The sequence below is a fragment of the Aotus nancymaae genome, unplaced genomic scaffold (assembly GCF_030222135.1).
Source record: "Aotus nancymaae isolate 86718 unplaced genomic scaffold, 86718_ANA_hifiasm-v0.15.2.pri h1tg000173l, whole genome shotgun sequence".
Lineage (NCBI taxonomy): Eukaryota > Metazoa > Chordata > Mammalia > Primates > Aotidae > Aotus > Aotus nancymaae.
Window position 1 is genome coordinate 423,154 of NW_026988588.1, and position 18,979 is coordinate 442,132.

General features: G+C 48.9%; 1 protein-coding gene across 5 annotated transcripts in view; it reads right to left on the reverse strand.

Annotated features, from left to right (window-relative positions):
• DIP2C (disco interacting protein 2 homolog C) overlaps positions 1–18,979 on the reverse strand; it is a 391,979-nt gene that overhangs the window by 174,258 nt on the left and 198,742 nt on the right. For all 5 annotated transcript variants that reach the window (XM_064371797.1, XM_064371795.1, XM_064371793.1 and 2 more), the window contains one exon: positions 9,814–9,924. In XM_064371797.1, coding sequence (XP_064227867.1) covers positions 9,814–9,924 — 111 coding nt within the window. The remainder of the gene's footprint in view (positions 1–9,813; positions 9,925–18,979) is intronic.

The following is an 18,979-nucleotide window of genomic DNA, read 5'->3' on the forward strand; positions in this document are numbered from 1 at the left end:
ATGACAGCTGACACTGGTGGGTCACAGGGAGGCCTGGCCAGTCTGAGGCTCTGGTTTGAGGAAGGGGACAGTGTCAGATGAACACACAGTGCTGGAAAGGGTATCGGCTGAGAACAAAGACATTTGCAGCACTCCTCATAAAACCCAGATCACTCTAAGAAGAGCTCATAAGATGAAGAACTTCTAGGAAAATATAACATGGGTAAACAAGTTGCTAGAAAACAAATATTTCCTTGAAAACACAACATAATTGCCATAAAATGAGCCAATAAATGAAATTCAGCAGCTGTGCAACATCAGAAATCCATCAAAGCATCAGATCAGGTGAATGATCTGAGGCTACAAAGCCTCAGTTACAAATGCCCTGAATTCAGTTTCACCCCACCACGTGAATGAGACACCAGACGAGAAGCTGTGGAATGGAAACAATGGCACACGGAAATCTCCTGTGTGAGGGTACCAGGCAGGATTGCAGAGGAGTCGACAGACGTGTAGGCGAATGTCACAACAGTAACAAGATTTGCTGGTCATGCTAGACACACACACAGTGTCACAGACAGCAAATGCCTGAAATACAAATGCTTAAAAAGATGAAAGGAGAAAATAATGGGGATGCTTAGCAGTTAGGAAAGAAGGCAGTGATTTTCTAGGCTTTCTAAGTATCTTTGAGGATGAGCACCGAAAGTGTTCAAGGATATTTCCACCGATGGAGAGGCTGGGAAGTGATGGATTAAAATTTCATGTAAACAGAACATTACTTTAGTTTGGGATTGTAAGTGGCATTAATGTGCTATTGAAGCAAAGAGAAAAGCAGCAGATGCATAAATATCAAGTGAGAAGGAGACATGGGAAGGAAACAGGGACAGCTGGACTCAGGGCTGTCAGGGCAAACGTATCACAGGGCTCCAAGGAGACCACGCTGCCCGCAGCCTCAGGTGGGGCGTTCTTGCCGGAGAACCTCCTACGAAGCTGTCGGGGCTGGGCGGTGAGCTGCTGGCTGCCATGCCACACAGAGGCCAGAGACCCCAGCAGCAGCAGGACCTGCTGGGGCCCATGTGCATGGCTCCGGGACTAAGAAGGGAAGCCACTGTCCCAACACGCTTCTGCCACACTCCACTAACACGAGCGAAGGAATTTGCAGGGCTCAGATCCACTGTTTCTGAAGAAGGCAATAAAGGGTGAATTTGGAACTGAGAGACAATAAATTGGTAGAGGCGCATTTGGTAACCCAAAATAGGCATATATTTCTCGTCTTTTCTCTCTGCTGCAGCTGTTTATGGTTCATTCCCTTTAGGCCTTTCACTCTAAGAATCCAAAAGTACCCATCTATTGAGAGAAAGGATTATTCAGGATCAGTTGCATGCAGCATTGAGTAGATCACTATTGCTAGTAAAGAAGTTGTTGACACTTCTTTCATTTGTAGTGTTAAATCGGTTAACTAAAATGTATTTCTTTAACAGCATTTCTTAAAGTACTGAAAATGGTAATAAACCACTTAGTATGTCACATGACGCTGGAGAAATAAAAAATATCTTCTCTTGCAATAGTTTATTAGAAGTTCAACATCACAGCACACACATCATGCAGCCATTCCTTATGCCTCCATTTTATGCAAGCACCTCTTCCTAAAATAATGAAAATGAAACATTCATTTTTCTTTCCACTTAATTCCATGAGCTGCGATTCTGTCTCACTGACAGGAAGTGGCAAGGGACTGGCAACATCCCATGCTCCTGTGTTCCAGGGAAACGGAAGAATACTGGATTCAGAGTCCAGGCTTTGGTATCAGAATCCCAGCTCTGCCACTATCACTGAGTAAGTTCTCAAATCCCTCGACGTGTCCCTTTCATCATCCGTAAAGTGGGAGCAATACTGTAGAGCTGCTGTGAGAATTACCTATGATGGAATATACACAGCGAACTACTAGGTACAGGTCACACAGCAGCACTCAGCAACAGCTGCTTTTATAAATACCTGGAAGCAACGGATTTGCTACAAATTTCTAACCCTAAAAAGCCCAAAGGGATTAGACTGCTGACAAATCCCACCTTGTCCACTGGCACGGACGACACAAATTCCTGGAGTGACATGACCACAGGACATACACATCCCGTAGTCACCTGGGAAATGCAGGCTTATCCTAACACTAGTGTCTTGCATGACCATATATTACAGGCCACAGGACAGACCTACTAGCACTGCATCTCAATAGCAGGAAGGAAGACAGGCAACGATGCCAATTACCTCCAAATGGGAGCAAGTGAACAGTATCAAACCAGTCACCAGCAGCTTCAAAGTCAGTTCCTTGAAGGTCAGTCCCAAAGGGCCGTCACTGGCCATGGGTCCTCGCTCTTCAGACTCTCATATTTTGAGTCCCCACATGAACTTCTAACTAATGTCTTTAAACAGATAAAAGTTAATACACCACTTTCCTTTTGGTTTAACTAGATCGTGATCTGTTTTGTTCTGGGGGAAACCAGTATCCTGCAGTACGATAAGCAATGGAATATTTCGGGGATAAAGAAAATCGGAACGCTTCAAACCCCTCAGAGAAGAGGTAGCATAAAAATGCACCCTTTATGCTTGCTGTCGGTATTGCTGTTACTAGTATCCTAGATTCCTATGTATGCCCACAGGTTTAAATCTTTAGAAAAACGTACCCCCTTCACTTCTGTCTTCTGAAGTCATAAACTCACGATCCATTTCCTAGAGCTCCTGTTATTTGCACAGAGCTCACAGCATTACACAATCAGCACACACACAGCCTGGGGACTGCCGTCCAATGCCAAAGACAACCGTGAAATCAAGAGGAGACTGTTCCTCCAAGGTGACACTTGGCTTCACAGCAGCAGGGCAGGAATACATAGGTTTGGGAGCCAGGCCACACAGGTTCAAATCCCAGCTCCTCTGTTACCTTAAGCAAGTTACTGAACCTATAAGCACCCCCGTTTCCTGGGATGCAAATTAAGAGTCCCTGCTAGAGGGGAGAGTAAGTAAGAGTCCCTGCTAGAGGGGAGGCCCTGAGGATTAAATGAGTGACCACGTCGGAGAGCTCACAGCAGAGCTGCTCGTGGCAATGAAAACACTCCCCAAGTGATAGCATTCAACAAGATGCTCATCCTTAGGGTGAACCAAGTCTGAAAAGTGGACCAAGAAGAAGCCGAGTCTGGGAGAAGCCAAAGTTGTAAAAGGGGCCAAACGAGACAGGCTGTGCGGAACCCCACCTGTCCACGGCTGCCCTTCATCTCCACTGCACAGGCCGACTGTGTTCCCTTCCACGAGAGACCGAGTGAGAGGCTGTGCAGAACCCCACCTGTCCACGGCCGCCCTTCGTCTCCACCGCACAGGCCGACTGTGTTCCCTTCCACGAGAGACCGAATGAGACAGGCTGTGCGGAACCCCACCTGTCCACGGCCGCCCTTCGTCTCCACCGCACAGGCCGACTATGTTCCCTTCCACGAGACCGAATGAGACAGGCTGTGCGGAACCCCACCTGTCCACGGCCGCCCTTCGTCTCCACCGCACAGGCCGACTGTGTTCCCTTCCACGAGAGACCGAGTGAGAGGCTGTGCGGAACCCCACCTGTCCACGGCCGCCCTTCCTCTCCACCGCACAGGCCGACTGTGTTCCCTTCCATGAGGATTTCTTGTTGTCATGCTGCACTTTTGTTCTTTGGTAAAATATGCAGAAGCAGAAGTGTGGAGAGTCGTGCAAAATGGTGAAGACAGAGTAAAGGCAAGAAGATTTTATCTTCACTTATTCCTTCTCTAAGCCTTTCTTTATGTGGCGTTTCTGACCTGCATGTCCAGGCTACTGACAGCTCATCAAACACATTCTTCATTTCTCTTGCAGTGTTTATTTTCAGCATTGCCTTTTAATTCCTAGATTTTCCATCTCTCTGCTCTTGCTGTCCACTTCCAATTACAGCACAATAGTTTGAGGTTACCATCTCAATTCTTTGACAGATCTAGAAAGAGTTGTTTATTTTCAGTTTGTACAGCTCTTTGCTCATGGGGACAAGTGTGATAACTTCCAAGCTCCTCAGGTGCTGGGCTGGAAACCAGAAGTCTATGCATCCCCCACTTTATTATTTTTATTAAAGAAAATGTCACTGTCACAGAATCCTCTGGTTGCCAGAACAACCCTCCATAACCCACCACAGGCAGCCTTGGAAAAGCCGCTGCATGCTCAAGAGTGTGTGTGAACAGGAGACAAGGCTGTGTCATTCTGGAAAGCATGACCCCACAGACATCCCTGAGAGGCTCTTGGACCCCTGGGGGTCCCTGGGCTCTGTTGGAAGCTTGCCATCCTAGAGGACACAGGGACACTCTACTGCAAAGGAGGGCGAGGCTGAGGTCAGGCTCTGATGCCTGAGAGGGCAGCCTGGGCTGTCCACACTCACACACAGAGGTTCTTAGTTCACCTGACGACACAGTAGTAGTTCCAACCACATCAGGGAATGGCGTGCTGCATGTGAGTGCTGATATTCTTCCTCTCACAGTCTTGGATGGAACGGGCACAACACAAGTCTCAGGGTTTTCTTTTCCAGAGTTTTTGGTTGTGGGAAAAAGGGTGATAACTAAAGTTAGAATCTAAGCTCTGAGACTTTACCTAGTCAAGGTAATGAAGTGCCTAAAATAGACTCTGCTACATTCTAGGTGCTCGATAAATGCCTGTTCATTCACTCACTTCCGAAATCAAACTCAAGTTCCAAAAGAAAGTGATTTAAAAAGAAGAGATACATACCACTACAAAGAATTTTCGTAAAAATTCATTACAAGGTAAGGTCATGGGTTTAGAAATGAAATGAGAAAATACAGCTAGGAAAGATTAAATGGCTGACTAGATTAATTGTTAAGTAGGTCAATTATCTAAGAGATAACAGAGTAACTTCTTGGCTGAGGAAATTCGGTCACTGAAGCAACCACAGTAGCTCTACCACTAAGATGAGTGGTCACAGAGCTTGAGCTGCTGAGTCTCCCAAGGAGCCACAGCCCTTTCCTCGTCAATGACTCCAGTCTTCCTGGTCAGCTCAGGAGAAAGGAAAAGGCAGACAGAAAACTCTGAAATGTGTCTACTGGTTGTAAGGTCTGTTCTCGCCGAGGATAAAACAAAGAAACTGAGGCCAGCATGAAAATAATCCAATGAGAAGGAATGTATTCAGGCTCCCGTGTGAGGTTCTGCGGTCCGACTGGAAGGGTCACTCCTCTCAGACGTGGGGTTTTATAGGGAGTGGAGGCGCTTGATTGGTTGTGCCCAAGGTGAGTGGGACAAAATGGCGGGGAGTGGGGCCCGGATGGAACAAAATGGTATCAGGTAGGTCCTGGCGGGGCTTTTTTTCCCAGCCCCCCGGCAGGGGGAGGGGGGTGTCTGAGCTCCCTGCGAGGGGAGAGGGTGTGTCCGAGCTCCCCACGAGGGAGGGGGGTGTGTCTGAGCTCCCGGCGAGGGAAGGGGGGGCTGTGCGCAAGCTCCGACGCAACCAGCCTTACACTGGTCATAGACTAACATAAGCTCCCCTTACCTCACACCTCATTGTTAAAACCATGTAAGCATGTATTCTAAGAGAAAGTAAATTATAGTATATCTAAATTTAAAGAACTCACAACTAGATCCCTGTAACAACAGTGAATAGCAGAGAATAAGGAACCCCAATAATGACCCCTATCTCCTGCTTTACTGAAGAGTAGTTGCCATGCTATATAAAGGGAAGTGTTCTGTGTTGGCTACGGAAAGTGAGAGCCTCACCTGAGCATTCACAGGCAATGCAGAGGTCACAGGGTGCACTCCATCTCCCAATCAGTCACTACTCATTAAAAACAATGATGAGTACCCAAATTTTAAAACTACAACAGCATGCATGGAATCATGGTCATTGTATCTCACATAAATGACACTTCAAGGAATGTCTACAAAATTGTTCATAAATTCTACCACCTGTAACCTACACACAGTAAGCTTGATTCTCTAAAGAGAAGTAGCTGCAGAATTGGGGACTATCATCTGTTCAGGAGCATAAGCTGGACATCTCAGAGTCACCCTGGGTACAGAATCAGAGGCCATCATCTGTTCAGGTGCATAAGCTGGACATCTCCGAGTCACCCTGGGTACGGAATCAGAGGCCATCATCTGCGCAGGTGCATAAGCTGGACATCTCAGAGTCACCCTGGGTACAGAGTCAGAGGCCATCATCTGCGCAGGTGCATAAGCTGGACATCTCCGAGTCACCCTGGGTACAGAATCAGAGGCCATCATCTGCGCAGGTGCATAAGCTGGACATCTCCGAGTCACCCTGGGTGCAGAATCAGAGGCCATCATCTGTGCAGGTGCATAAGCTGGACACCTGAGTCACCCTGGGTACAGAATTGGGGAGCATCATCTGTGCAGGTGCAAAACTAGGACATCAAGGTCACCTTGATTTCCTCTCATGTTCCTCCATGTTAACCCAACCTTCAGGACCTACTGCTATTCTCTTTGGAGCATTTTTCAAATCTCACTGGTACTATTTTTTTTTTTTTTTTTTTTTGAGACACAGTATCACTGTGTCACCCAGGCTGGAGTGCAGTGGTGTGATCTCGGGTCACTGCGACCTCCATCTCCCCGGTTCAAGAGATTCTCCTGCCTCAGCCTCTGGAGTAGCTGGGATAATGGGAATGCGCTACCACACCCAGCTAACTTTTGTATTTTTAGTAGAGATGGGGTTTCGCCATGTTGGCCTGACTGGTCTCAAACTCCTGAACTCAGGTGATCTTCCAGCCTCAGCCTCCCAAAGTGCTGGGATTAGAGGCATGAGCCACCGTGCACAGCCCTGACCAAGATCTCTTAACTACACATCAGTACTTAAGAGATATCAGGGTCTTTTGGACTCCCCCACTTTTAGCCCATGTTTCATGATGCTGCTAAAGTGATCTTCAAACCCTGAACTGGCTCCCACAGTGCCTTTGCCTAAAATCTTCAAGTGGTTCTCATCGTCTTCAGGATGAAGTCCAAACTTCCGAGCATGACACACAAGATGCTATAACCTGGCCCCTCCTACCTAACTTCTTGCCCTCCCCCAAATGTGTTATGCTCCCCCATCTTCCTTCCTTCAAAATACAGAAGCCAGGCAATATTGATGCTTGGCCAACACAAATGAACCAAGCAGAGATCCTGGCCTGTGTGGGCCTCGTATTCTTATTGGAGAAGGTGAGAGATAGGGAGGCAGATGGAAGACGGATGGATGATAGATGGAAAATGGATGGATGGTGTTATGTAAGTGGATGATTGACAGGTAAGTGGATGATTGATGAAAGGGCAGACAGATGCATGAGAGGTCGATAAATGGAGGAATGATTGACAGGTGGGTAAATAACTAATACAGATATGCAGATGGAGCGACAGAATGTCATGTGGTGATAACGGCAACAGAGACATGAATCAGGATGGGGAAGGGGAGGGATTGTGTATGAAGAGGCACGATATTTCACAATTCTACAAAAACAGGAGAAATGAACCCTGCTTCTCACGTCGAGCCTCGCTTCCCCTGCGGAGCACAGCCTGCGGTCTGTGAGCTGAAGCGCTGGTCTCCTCCAGCCGCCCTCCCACTCTCAGCCACCCACTTCGCTGTGTGCCTCTCCCACACCTTCCTGCCTTTGAAGAGCTGACATAAGGTGCACAGGTGAACAGAAAACGCACCCAAGGCCAAGAGATCACTGTCTCCTGCTACACTCACCTCTCAGGCTTCTATCTAGAGAGAAGCACGTGAGTCAACCACAACCTGCCACACTTATCTCACGAAGTAGCTGGGACTATGAAGATGACACGATCCAAAGACCAGGTCAACACACAGTTGATCAACCCCCTGCAGCGTCACGGAGAGAGACAGAATGTAGGAAACAAGATGCAATGGCGACTGATGCTGGCCTCTTCTCCTGTGTGGGAAGGCGTCAGGCTTTCATCCCACTGTGATGAGCGACCCCTGTGATCCTCAGCCATCATGCAGCCTCCCTGAACTTCTGTTTCCTCATCTACAAAACAGAAGGAAGACCACCACTGGCTTCCATCTCGGTGTGTTGTGTGTTCACAGACAGGGCACCGACACAGTAGCACTGACAGGGCGAGGGAAGCGTTCGTCGCAGGCTGACGGCACGCAGGCGCCTCCACTCTCCCGAATGCGACGGGGGCATCCAAGACACCCGCGTGAGTAAGAGAAGCTCTCGGTACGCATCAGGGTTTAAGACAGTTCTGAAATAAGGGAGGTTGGATTTGGGAACAAATCCTCCTCCATCCCATCCCCACACATTTTCCTGGGGTCAAAGCCTCCTCGGAGAATGCAGAAGGGATGCTAAGGAGGTGCACTGGCTTTTCACTCAGGCTCTCAGGCACATCCTTCTCGTTTGCACGGGTGACGCTTTCTGCAGCCATAAACCCCCATAGAAAGGACAGCAGAGCCAAGATGCCAGGCAGACAGTGATTGAGGACGCGGCGAGAGCAGCTAATCACATGAACCTGTGCGGACAGAGAGATTCATTACAACACAGCTGAGACTCACAGGATTTCCTCGACCACCGGGTGAGTTCCATAATCCCTTACATTCAGTCTCCTCTTCTGACACACGAGACAACAGTCACACTTCACCTGCTTATCATGAAGCTCAATGTGAGAACGCCCGTGATGCGCATGTGAAAAACAAAGTGACTCATGAATCAGGTCCATCAGCAGCGATCACCCCTGTCCTAACCGGTGCCCCAGGAACTACAAAAGAATTCACAAGTAATTTTCTTTTAAAGAAGCACTTGAACCTCCATGTTGGAAAAACTCAGAGTAATTCAAACATCAATCACAGCCTAAGTTTTTTGTTAGTTTTGTTTCATTTTGAGACGGAGTCTTACTCTGTCACTCATGCTGGAGTGCCGTGGTGTGATCTCGGCTCACTGCAACCTCCACCTCCCGGGTTCAAGTGATTCTTCAGCCTCAGCCTCCTGAGTAGCTGGGACTACAGGTGCATGCCACCACACCTGGCTAATTTGTGTATTTTTGGTAGAGACGGGTTTCAACATATTGGCCAGGCTGGTCTCTTAACTCCTGACCTTGTGATCCACCCACCTTGGCCTCTGAAAGTGCTGGATTACAAGCATGAGCCACTAAACTCAGCCTTTTTTTTTTAATTGAGATGGAGTCTTGGTCTGTTGCCCGGGCTGGAGTGCAATGGTGCGATCACTGCAACCTCTGCCTCCCAGGTTCAAGTGCTTCTCCTGCCTCAGCCTCCCGAGTGGCTGGGATTACAGGCATGCCCCACCATGCCCGACTGCCTAAGTTTTCTGTTGCTAAATCAATAAAATTTCAGCTGGCCAAGCCCCGGTGACAGTGGCAACTCAGTCTCCAGACAACCCCGTGCAGATAGCATCATAAAACACAGGGGAAAACCAAACAGGAAACGTATGACAGTGGATGGGTTTCGTTTCCATTTAGAAGAGTATACCTGGAGGACAAATCACTGAGGGTAAAAAGAGAAAGACTCTCCTAGCAACCACGATTACAAAATTATTTAATAGTGACACCTAAAAATGAGAAAGATTTGACATGAGATTATCACCTTTTTAATGAGTATGAAATTCTAAATAAACAACATAGGCTTTTAAAGCACGTGAAGAACTACCATTTACCAGACACTGGAGTCTCCCAAGAGGGTGTGTCTGCGCAGAAAACTGGAGGTTCGTCGCCTGCCGGAGACCCACACCCGCTGCGCTTCTGCCTCTCGCAGTGGCTGGGCACAGGCACCTTCTTGGCAAAAGCGGCAGATGGACGAATTACTACCATGCCCTGCCCCGTGCTTACCTGACCGATAGCGCTCATCTCGTGACCCTGAAGACCGTCGGCGGTGGTAGCGGGAGGCAGAGGAAGGAGTGACGGGAGGCCGGCGTTCTTGCGGCAAAGCTTGGTCCACCCCTGCATTTCAGGGAAAACAGCAGAGTGAGGTATGGCTGTGCTGAGTGGAGTCTGCAGACTCTAGCAAATCATCCCTCCCTCCTCACAGCAAAGCCAGAGCCACCCACGGGACTGGACATGGGGGCACCTCAGAGTCCACAGGCAGGAGGGTGAGGGCTGAGGGGAAAGCTCTCCCACAGGTGAGGAGGTCACTCCTGCCTGGATGCCGCCATGGTCATTTCACAGTGCAAAGGCCCCCTGCACCACAGGGAGGGACACAAACCCAGCCACAGGTGACAACTGGATTCCTTGGAGTTAGGGTGAGAGCAACCGGGCCCAAGACACAGACTCAAGGTATGACCTTTCCATGTAATAAATATACAGAATGGGTCATATATATTCTTAAGAAAACTTAAAAGTACATTATTAAAGTTAGTTTTAAAATAAATCTTATAGGATAATTTAACAATATAGTTCAGGTAACCCGGATATACCATGAACTTCCAGCTTTGTTCATTCTCGATTACTCTCTGGAAACTTACTCCGTTTGATGCCAAGTGTTTTAACACATTATATTTGACTACGGCTTTTATGAATCACAAAAAAACATTAATGTGGTCCGATAAAAATGATTTAATGGTATTGGTCAAAACCCTGACCCGAATCTGCCTGTCACGGTATTGATTATACTCAGGTAATATTAGGGTGGCCAGGAACACAACTAGACAAAACTAACCCCACAGGAATTGTGTCATCCTCACAGCTCCACGAAGAACTGCTCCAATACTGAGCACCAATCACTAACAGATGCTTCTTCTGGAAAGGATTAGTCATATTTGATTGAAAGTAAATAAGAAATAAAAGTTTTAAGTTAACAAAAGAAACATTTAGTCCCTGGTTTTTCACGTTGGGCTCTTGGGACAGTTGTCGAGTCTGCAGACTTAATCTTCCTCTTCCTCTGCTGGTTTCTGAACAGCAGCCTTTGATGGCACCCGTGTGGGTCCCCCGTCAGGCGGGTGAGTTCAGAACTGAGTAAAGCACGGCTCCTACGCCGCCATTTTGTGAAGTTCCATGTGCTCTTCTTTCAGCAAGCGTCCAAATCACTACAGTTCCTGATGACTGAACTGTCTGCTGCTACCAACCTCTTCCAGTCATCATTCACAAATGATCGCTTAAAAATGATCTTCAATTACCTTTTTATCAAACAGATGCATTTTAGGAAATCAAAGAGTACTATCAATCTCATGTGAAAATAGTAGTTACCTGGCACTTACGTTCATAAATATAGACTTATAATGCGACTTCCTGAATGGTCCTTTTTAGATACCACCCCTTAAGCCACTGTGGTCATCACGCCAAGGCTATGTACAGATGGTCTTCTGCAGGGTCCGCAGTGTGCTAAAATACCTTCCTATCTTAGGCTTTTCAATGATGCTGGAGTTAATACTTTTAATCTATTTTCTATTATCTTGGCTTTCAATGTACCTGTGGCCAACCCTTTCATGATTCTGCAGCAGCACTGAAAACTGTTTCCCATACTTTTCTTACCCACAATCAAACACTAACAACCTGGTGAGAATCTTTGTTCGCTTCTCCTGGAAGTCCTGTTGGAGCCCCACCCTGATCCCAGACGTGCTACAGTCACTGCTCCACGCCCTTCTTCCCACTGCTGGAGCCCCGCCCTGACCCCAGACCTGCTACAGTCACTAGGCCATGCCCTTCTTCCAACTGCTGGAGCCCCACCCTGACCCCAGACGTGCTATAGTCACTGGGCCTTGCCCTTCTTCCCACCGGCTGTGGACACTCACTGTGCTGGTCACCCGTTCTCATGCTCCTCAATGCCCCCTCTATTCTCCCGTTCTTAAGGAGCACCTCAAGTGGCTTCTTCAGAAAGGACGGACGAGAAGGAACACTTGGGGGCCCGGCACATCTGAAAGTGCTTTTCTTTCTACCCAGTGTGACTGGGTCTTTTACCTACATATGGAATTCTAGGTGAAAATTACTTTCATTCATTGCCTTTTATTTCCATTATTGGTGAGAAGCTAAACGTCACTCTGATGCTATAATCTTTGGGTAGTATCCATTCCTTTCTTTTCTCCTTCCATCATCTTTTCTTTATTCCCACTGGAGGAGCTGCAAGCAAGTTTTTTCTTCTTATGGGGGCACAACACCGCATCTCTTCCCAGGAGGGCTTTCATCTGGGCTGTTTTGTTTGCCAAAAGAAGAGCCCTCTCCTCTCCAGTTTTATAACCAAACACAGGCACATTCGTCCCTCTGGGCTGGGCTATTCCCTCCATATGTGTGCTCTGATCTGGGCCGTCTGTTTTCAGTACCATTCCCAAGTCTGGAGCCTCCCCATTTAATTTCTCCAGAGAACACACACAGCTGGAAGGAGGGGAGAGGCGGCCACCTGCTTCCTGGACACCGGTCTCCTGGCTCCACACCCGCAGTGCCCATAGCTCTCCCAGTGTCTGCATCTTGGCTTTCTCCATTCTGCTAAATGATGAACCACAAATTCCTCTACATGACTTCTTGTCTTGTGGATTTATACCTTATACAGTCACTGACATCTTAGCACAGTTTGGGGAGAAATAGAGATAAATGCACATTTTCAAGTTGCCAAGCGTAACTGGTGGCCTGGCGTTTTCAATGTTTCCCCTTCGATCTTAGTCCCACAACTATCCAGTCCATTCAAACACGCTTCCTGGAATCACCTCCAAGCCTAACCTCCTCTTGGTGCCCACAAACAATGGTCTACAGAGTTCTAGGCTGCTGCTTGGCTTCTCACAGGCCTTACATGTCTGATATCAAAAAGCTATTTTTGCACACCAACCTTGTGAATACTTACTCTCATAGGTCGAAATGCAATGTTTACAACAAAAGTTTGAAAACAGAAACGAATAAAACAGAAGGGCTGAAAATCAGCTCTCAGGAGAGTCACAGAAAGATCGGAAGCCTCATGACAGAAGGCATGGTAAGGGAGAGAGGCGGGCATGGACGGTCCCTGGGAAGGGGAGGTCCCCAGGGAGATGGTGTGGCTGCATCCAAACATGCAAAAGTCTGGAGGACAAAAAGCGAGGCCTCCTCAGGCAAATACAAGCTGAGATGGAGTTGAGATTCTCCTCCCAGGAGCACCTGCTCAGCTTTCACGCATTGGCCATGACAGGCACCAGCTCAACTCCAGCCCTCCATAGACAAGAGATCCCACGCCTGCGGTTGGGGCCCCGATCCATCTGGCTCCCGTGATTCTGTGGTATCCTGGGCAAGTTCCGGAACCTTTCTTAGGACAGAAGCAGCAGTGATAGCCTGGCCTAAGCACTTTACACTTCACCATTCATCAACACAAAAAGCTCCAGGCCGGGACCATTCCTTCTGCTGTTTTCTTGGCAAGGAAACACGGGTGCAGAACGGATCTGTGAGTGCGGGCGGCCTGGTGCCACCCTTGTATGGTGTCTGAACATTTTCCTGTGACTGCCTTTTCATTTGCAAATGGGCCCCTCTCCTAGGCCCCTTAGCAACCTGGCATGAGGGCCTTCGGGTGCTCCCCATCTTCAAATGTCTGAATCCCCTATGACCTGTCTCCTCCTGGGGTCAGCACATAGCCTGCCTGGGCACTGTCCATAGCAGGTGTTCTCTGCCTAGAGTACTGTGGCTTCTGCTTCCTCCCAGTGCCCAGGGCTGTCTTCCCCACATTGGTCCAGGAGGGCTCTGACGGTTTCATTCCTTCACATCCTGATGACCACGGAACAAAGCTCCCAACTCCTTCACTGGAACTGGGTCCCTCTGAGCCTCACTCCACCTTCCTGTCCAGTCGCATCATCTCTTGTGCCCCAAACCCCGGACCTGAGTCAAAGTGGAATGCCCACTGTCCCAGGTCTGAGCACCATTTTTATTAAACCTTCAATTACTTATAGCACATAATTAAGAAAGGATTCCCCAGGGAAAATTCTAACAATAGAGTTCTGTGAACTGAGCAGCCCATCAATTCCAGGTTAGTAGATAAGTGCAGGAGGGCACTTCATTGATACCATGAAAAAGCAGACAGTGGACAACACGGCAATCCTCAAGTCACCCTCAGAATGGGGCAGGCCTGAGCCGCCACCCTCTGACACAGCAGCGCTCCACAGGCTGGGAGCCCAGCAACCCGGGCGCCACGTGGTTCTTCAGGATGTTCAATGTACTAGAAAAAAGTCAGGATTTCTAAATTTAGAGAGTCAGAAGTACACTGAAAATCCTGATTTTCAACATGTTTTTAAAAGACATCATCAATAATGTGTGGAGGAAAACTTAAATTTTAAAAGTATATGGGATTTAAGATGACAAGGCCTTGCTCCAAATTCCCATCTTGTTCTCATTCATCGTGTGTCCAGGTATGCTGGGGGTGCAGGCATAAACATCTCTATGGCTGACCTTGAGAGCTCTCCTGGCCTCCTTCCCGGGCACCCAGGGGCAAGCACGCCATGCTCCATGGAGGCCTCCACAGGAATGCCCTGCATGAGAAGCCCACTCTGGGCCCTTCGTGAAACTGCTGGGGATTGTTCTGTATTTCAGGTCTGTCTCAAAGCAGTTTCTGAATCCAGAATCTGTCCCAAAGCACTCTCTCCAGGACCCAATTACACACTCTTGTTCATATCGCAGAACTTGTTTTTAAAGTAAGTACAATCCAGAACTTTGGCATAAAGCAAACAGGACAACTGCTCCTTTGTATTTACTCAGATGGGAACACCACACAATGAGAAGACTGAAACCCACCTGCCCCAACCCCACAAATTCTCACCCTTTTTTTTTTTTTTTTTTTTAAAGTTTTGCTCTGTCGCCCAGGCTGGAGTGCAATGGCACAATCCTGGCTCACTGCAACCTCCGCCTCTTGGGTTCCAGCGATTATCCTGCCTCAGTCTCCTAAGTAGCTGGGATTACAGGCACCCACCACTATGCCCAGCTAGTTTCTGTATTTTTTTATACAGAAACGTAGAGACGGGGTTTCAACATGTTGGTCAGGCTAGTCTCAAACTCCTTACCTCAGGTGATCCATCCGCCTCAGCCTCCCAAAGTGCTGGGATGACAGGCGCAAGCCATCGTACCTAGCCCCATGCTGTCCTCCTTTCTATCCATCTTTCATGAACCGAAATCTTTACCACAAATCGGTATACGTTTGCTTAACAACCATTTTCCTATTATAATATTTTAACTTGATTAGGGGCTCACACATGGGAAATTGTCGACGATCCGGAGTCGGAAGGGTCTGACATCTGTGCTTCATCCCCCAGCCTGACCTCTGGTCGTGCTCACTGGATGAGATAACAATCTCTCCATCAGGGCCGGGGCTACACGTTTCTGCACTTTGCTTATACCTCGGATTTTTCACAAAACCCACATGAGCAGTTCCAAAGTGGGCACTACCCTCCCCACTGGAGACACACCCAACTCTGCTCAGATCCTAGACACCCCGCATGGTGTGGGCTCAGCTGCACCCTCTATCCCTAGCGACTGACATCTGGGATGAGGAATGTGATTATTAAATGTTGCTAAAAAGGCCAGGAAATGCACGGGTTCCAATCTACAACTGCGTGTGACGGAACACGTCTCCGGCAACTGAGTGTGGTACCCTGGGAAGTACCAGTGGGAACACAGCTGACCCGAAACACAGGTGGTTCACCTTTCGCTGCAGCAACTTGATCTAGAAAGATTCACGCTAAGTCACAGGCAATGCAATCTAGACAATCTCATTTCTCCTTCTCTGGGATTTAAGTTTGCACCTCACCCTGTGAGCCACCACACGGCCTGCCCCTAAGTGGGGGAAACCTGCCAGGGACAGGCTCCCAGGACCCCGCAGCCCAGCTGAGGAGGCGATCTCTGTGCCAGCACATGCAGGAAATGGCTGCGCTGGGGTCACAAGACTGTAATGCTCACGGCAGAACAAGAATGCAGACCTGCTCTGCACCTGCCCCGGGAAAGCACAGCCTCTGCTGACATGAAGCATCAGACCAACCAACAGCAGGCCCAGGTGAACAGGCCATGGTCAGCCAGCCACGTCTTCTAAAGAACACAGAACAAAGTGGCATTTACGTCCGCAAAGGTAAGAAAGGTTCTCATTACGTATGTGACCAAAGTGCAAGATTCACAAACGCCAACTCCAGGCCACTTCCTCTCTCACAACTGTCAAAACCCAGCAGGAGAATCTGCAATGGGCCTCAGAAGAAGCCCTCTCCATGGAGAAAGGGCAACGCAGCCACTCAAAGCGATAGCACTCAGGCCAGAAGAGCTGTTCTCATGGGAACATGCAATCCACTTACAGGATCCAACGCTGGGATTTAGGCCAAACAACAGCACTCAGGCCAGAACAGCTGTTCTCAGGAGAACATGTGATCCACTTACAGGATCCAACGCTGGGATTTAGGCCAAGCAACAGCACTCAGGCCACAACAGATGTTCTCAGGAGAACATGTGATCCACTTACAGGATCCAGTGCTGGGATTTAGGCCAAACAACAGCACTCAGGCCAGAACAGCTGTTCTCAGGAGAACATGTGATCCACTTACAGGATCCAGTGCTGGGATTTAGGCCAAGCAACAGCACTCAGGCCAAAACAGCTGTTCTCATGGGAACATGCAATCCACTTACGGGATCCAACAGTAGGATTTAGGCCAGGTTCTAAAAATGATAAAATCCACTGACTGGGCTGGACTGAGGTATATGTTGCCCTCCGTCAATTCGGTCATTAATTAGCACTTACATGTTACCATCTGCCATTTAAACTTATCCAAATCAAGAACAAAAATAAAACCGTGGCACAGATAGACACCTGAGGCAGTGGAAGGTCTCCGGTGCCCATTTCAGGCTTTGCGTGAATCTGAGCATCATGTGGGCATGGTGGTGTCTGCCCTCAGGACACTGCACATCCATTCTCACACCATGGTGGGGGTGGCCACTCGGCAGAGGGCAAGCAAGTGCTGCTCCAGCCTGACCCTATGGGCAGACTCGGCCCCTTGTCCCACACCCTGGCATCCATTCAGCAAATACCTGCCCAACATCCACTTTCCGTGAGCAGGCAGCCAGGGCCTTGGGCGGTTTACTTCCTACTGTGGGAAGTGGGGTGGAGACTGAGCACTTAGTAATCACCACCGAACTACGCCCGTGGTGTTTCAGAGCTAGGACGCCAGGGAGATGGGAACCAGGACCATCTGACTCAGGGATCGGGAGAAATCCCTCAGGACCAAGGGGTCAGGGAAGAAATCCCTCAGGATACAGCATCCGAACTGAGCTTTCAACACCACCCGGACACGGCCTGTGGACTGTCCAAGCAAGGGATCGGGGGAAATCCCTCATGACGTAGTATCCGAACTTACCTTTCAACACCACCCAGACACGGCCAAATGTGCAGCCTGGGCAGAGTTCCCAGTGTAGACAGCAGCGTGGCCATTGGAGAGCCCTGGCAGCAGGGAGTAGGGAGGAACTGAGAAAACTCTGGGTTTGTGATCAGGGATTAGGATCAACAGCCAGACAGCACAGCGCGAGCCTGCAGGCCAGGGCCGCTATCAAGGTCTCAGTGGAAACAGTGTGGGGCTGAACTCTCACTGACCATGGGAGGCCGCTCACACAACAACCCCACAGAGAGAGGCTGTGTCGGGCACACCGACCCCCTTACAGAATCCTTGTAACTGGCACCTGGGGTCAAGCTGTCTGGCTGTTGGAGGAAAAGCAAGCTGGGCTTGGAGAGGAATACTGGATCTTCATAAATCGCTCAAGACCAAGAAACGTTTCACGGACAATCACATAAGAAGTTGCTGTGAGAAAGAGGAACTGTATCTGAGTGAGGAAGATTTCACTGTTTACAGCCACCACACTGAAATTTTACTACTTTAAATCTCCATGGCTTGTACTGTAAAAGCAGCGAGCCTTGTTATCAAAGCCCACAGTGTTACTGAGATATTCCCGAAGAGGGTGCCACACAGTGGAGTCCATTTCCTATGTTTACCAGTTTAACTGGGCTGGGGCTGATGAGGGTGGGTCTGAACCGCAAAATGGCAGGTGCCAAGTGGGCAGCTTCCCTAAACAGGGTCTTCTCCCTGAAAATGATCTTCAGGCACTCTCGCTGACCCTTTCACTGCACATATGATCCTCACATTTCTTCCTGGCTCCTGGCACTCTTTTTCTCAACTAGATTTAGGCAGGCGCTCAGCACCACACTCACTGCTGAACCCTGACCGGGGGCCCTGATACCGCCACTGCCCTCCTGAGCCACTGGGACTCACCTGGCTGGCCTAGAGAATGGAACTCCCAATGCAGCTCATAATCCTGCATCCCAAACATTCTAGAAACACTTCTAGAATACTTGCTGGAGAAATACGGATATAAATGTTGGGGAAAAAAAGGGTGGAAGTTAATCACAACACTCCAACTTCCCAGGAATAGTCAGACATGGTGTATGCTCGCTCATCACCAGAAGCATCTCCTAATGAAGGTCAGCAGGGGAACGCAGCCTGGCTGGAACCCCAGCCCCCCTTCCTGAGTCCAGTGTCTGGGCCTGAATCAGGTGGTCTGGGCCATCCCTCCTCCTGTTTCCTCACGTTTCCAGCAGATAAATTCTGAAATGGACCTCATGGCTAACACCCAGTGCTGTCACCTTCTCATCAACTCTGCCACTTGCTCCTGAGGGTGTGAGGGCATCAGCCAGGGGCTGGAGAGGAGGAAGGTGGTGGAGGCTGGGAGACAAAGGCAGGGGTATCCCCTTCTGAAATCCCGATGGCCAATTTTAATAATAAAGTGTGCCTCTATGACTCGATTTTACTGATTTTTTTTTTTTGAGACAGGGTCTCACTCTGTCGCCCAGGCTGGAGTACAGTGGCGCAATCATAGCTCACTGCAGCCTTGACTCCCTGTACTCAAGAGATCCTCCTGCCTCAGCCTCCCATACAGCTGGGATCACAGGCACACCACATCATGCCTGACTGACTTCTTCTTTTGTAGAGATGGGGACTCCCTTTGTTGCCCAGGCTGGTCTCAAACTCCTGGGCTCAAGCAATCCCCCTGCCTCAGCCTCCCAAAGTGCTGGATTACAGGTGTGAGCCCCTGCGCC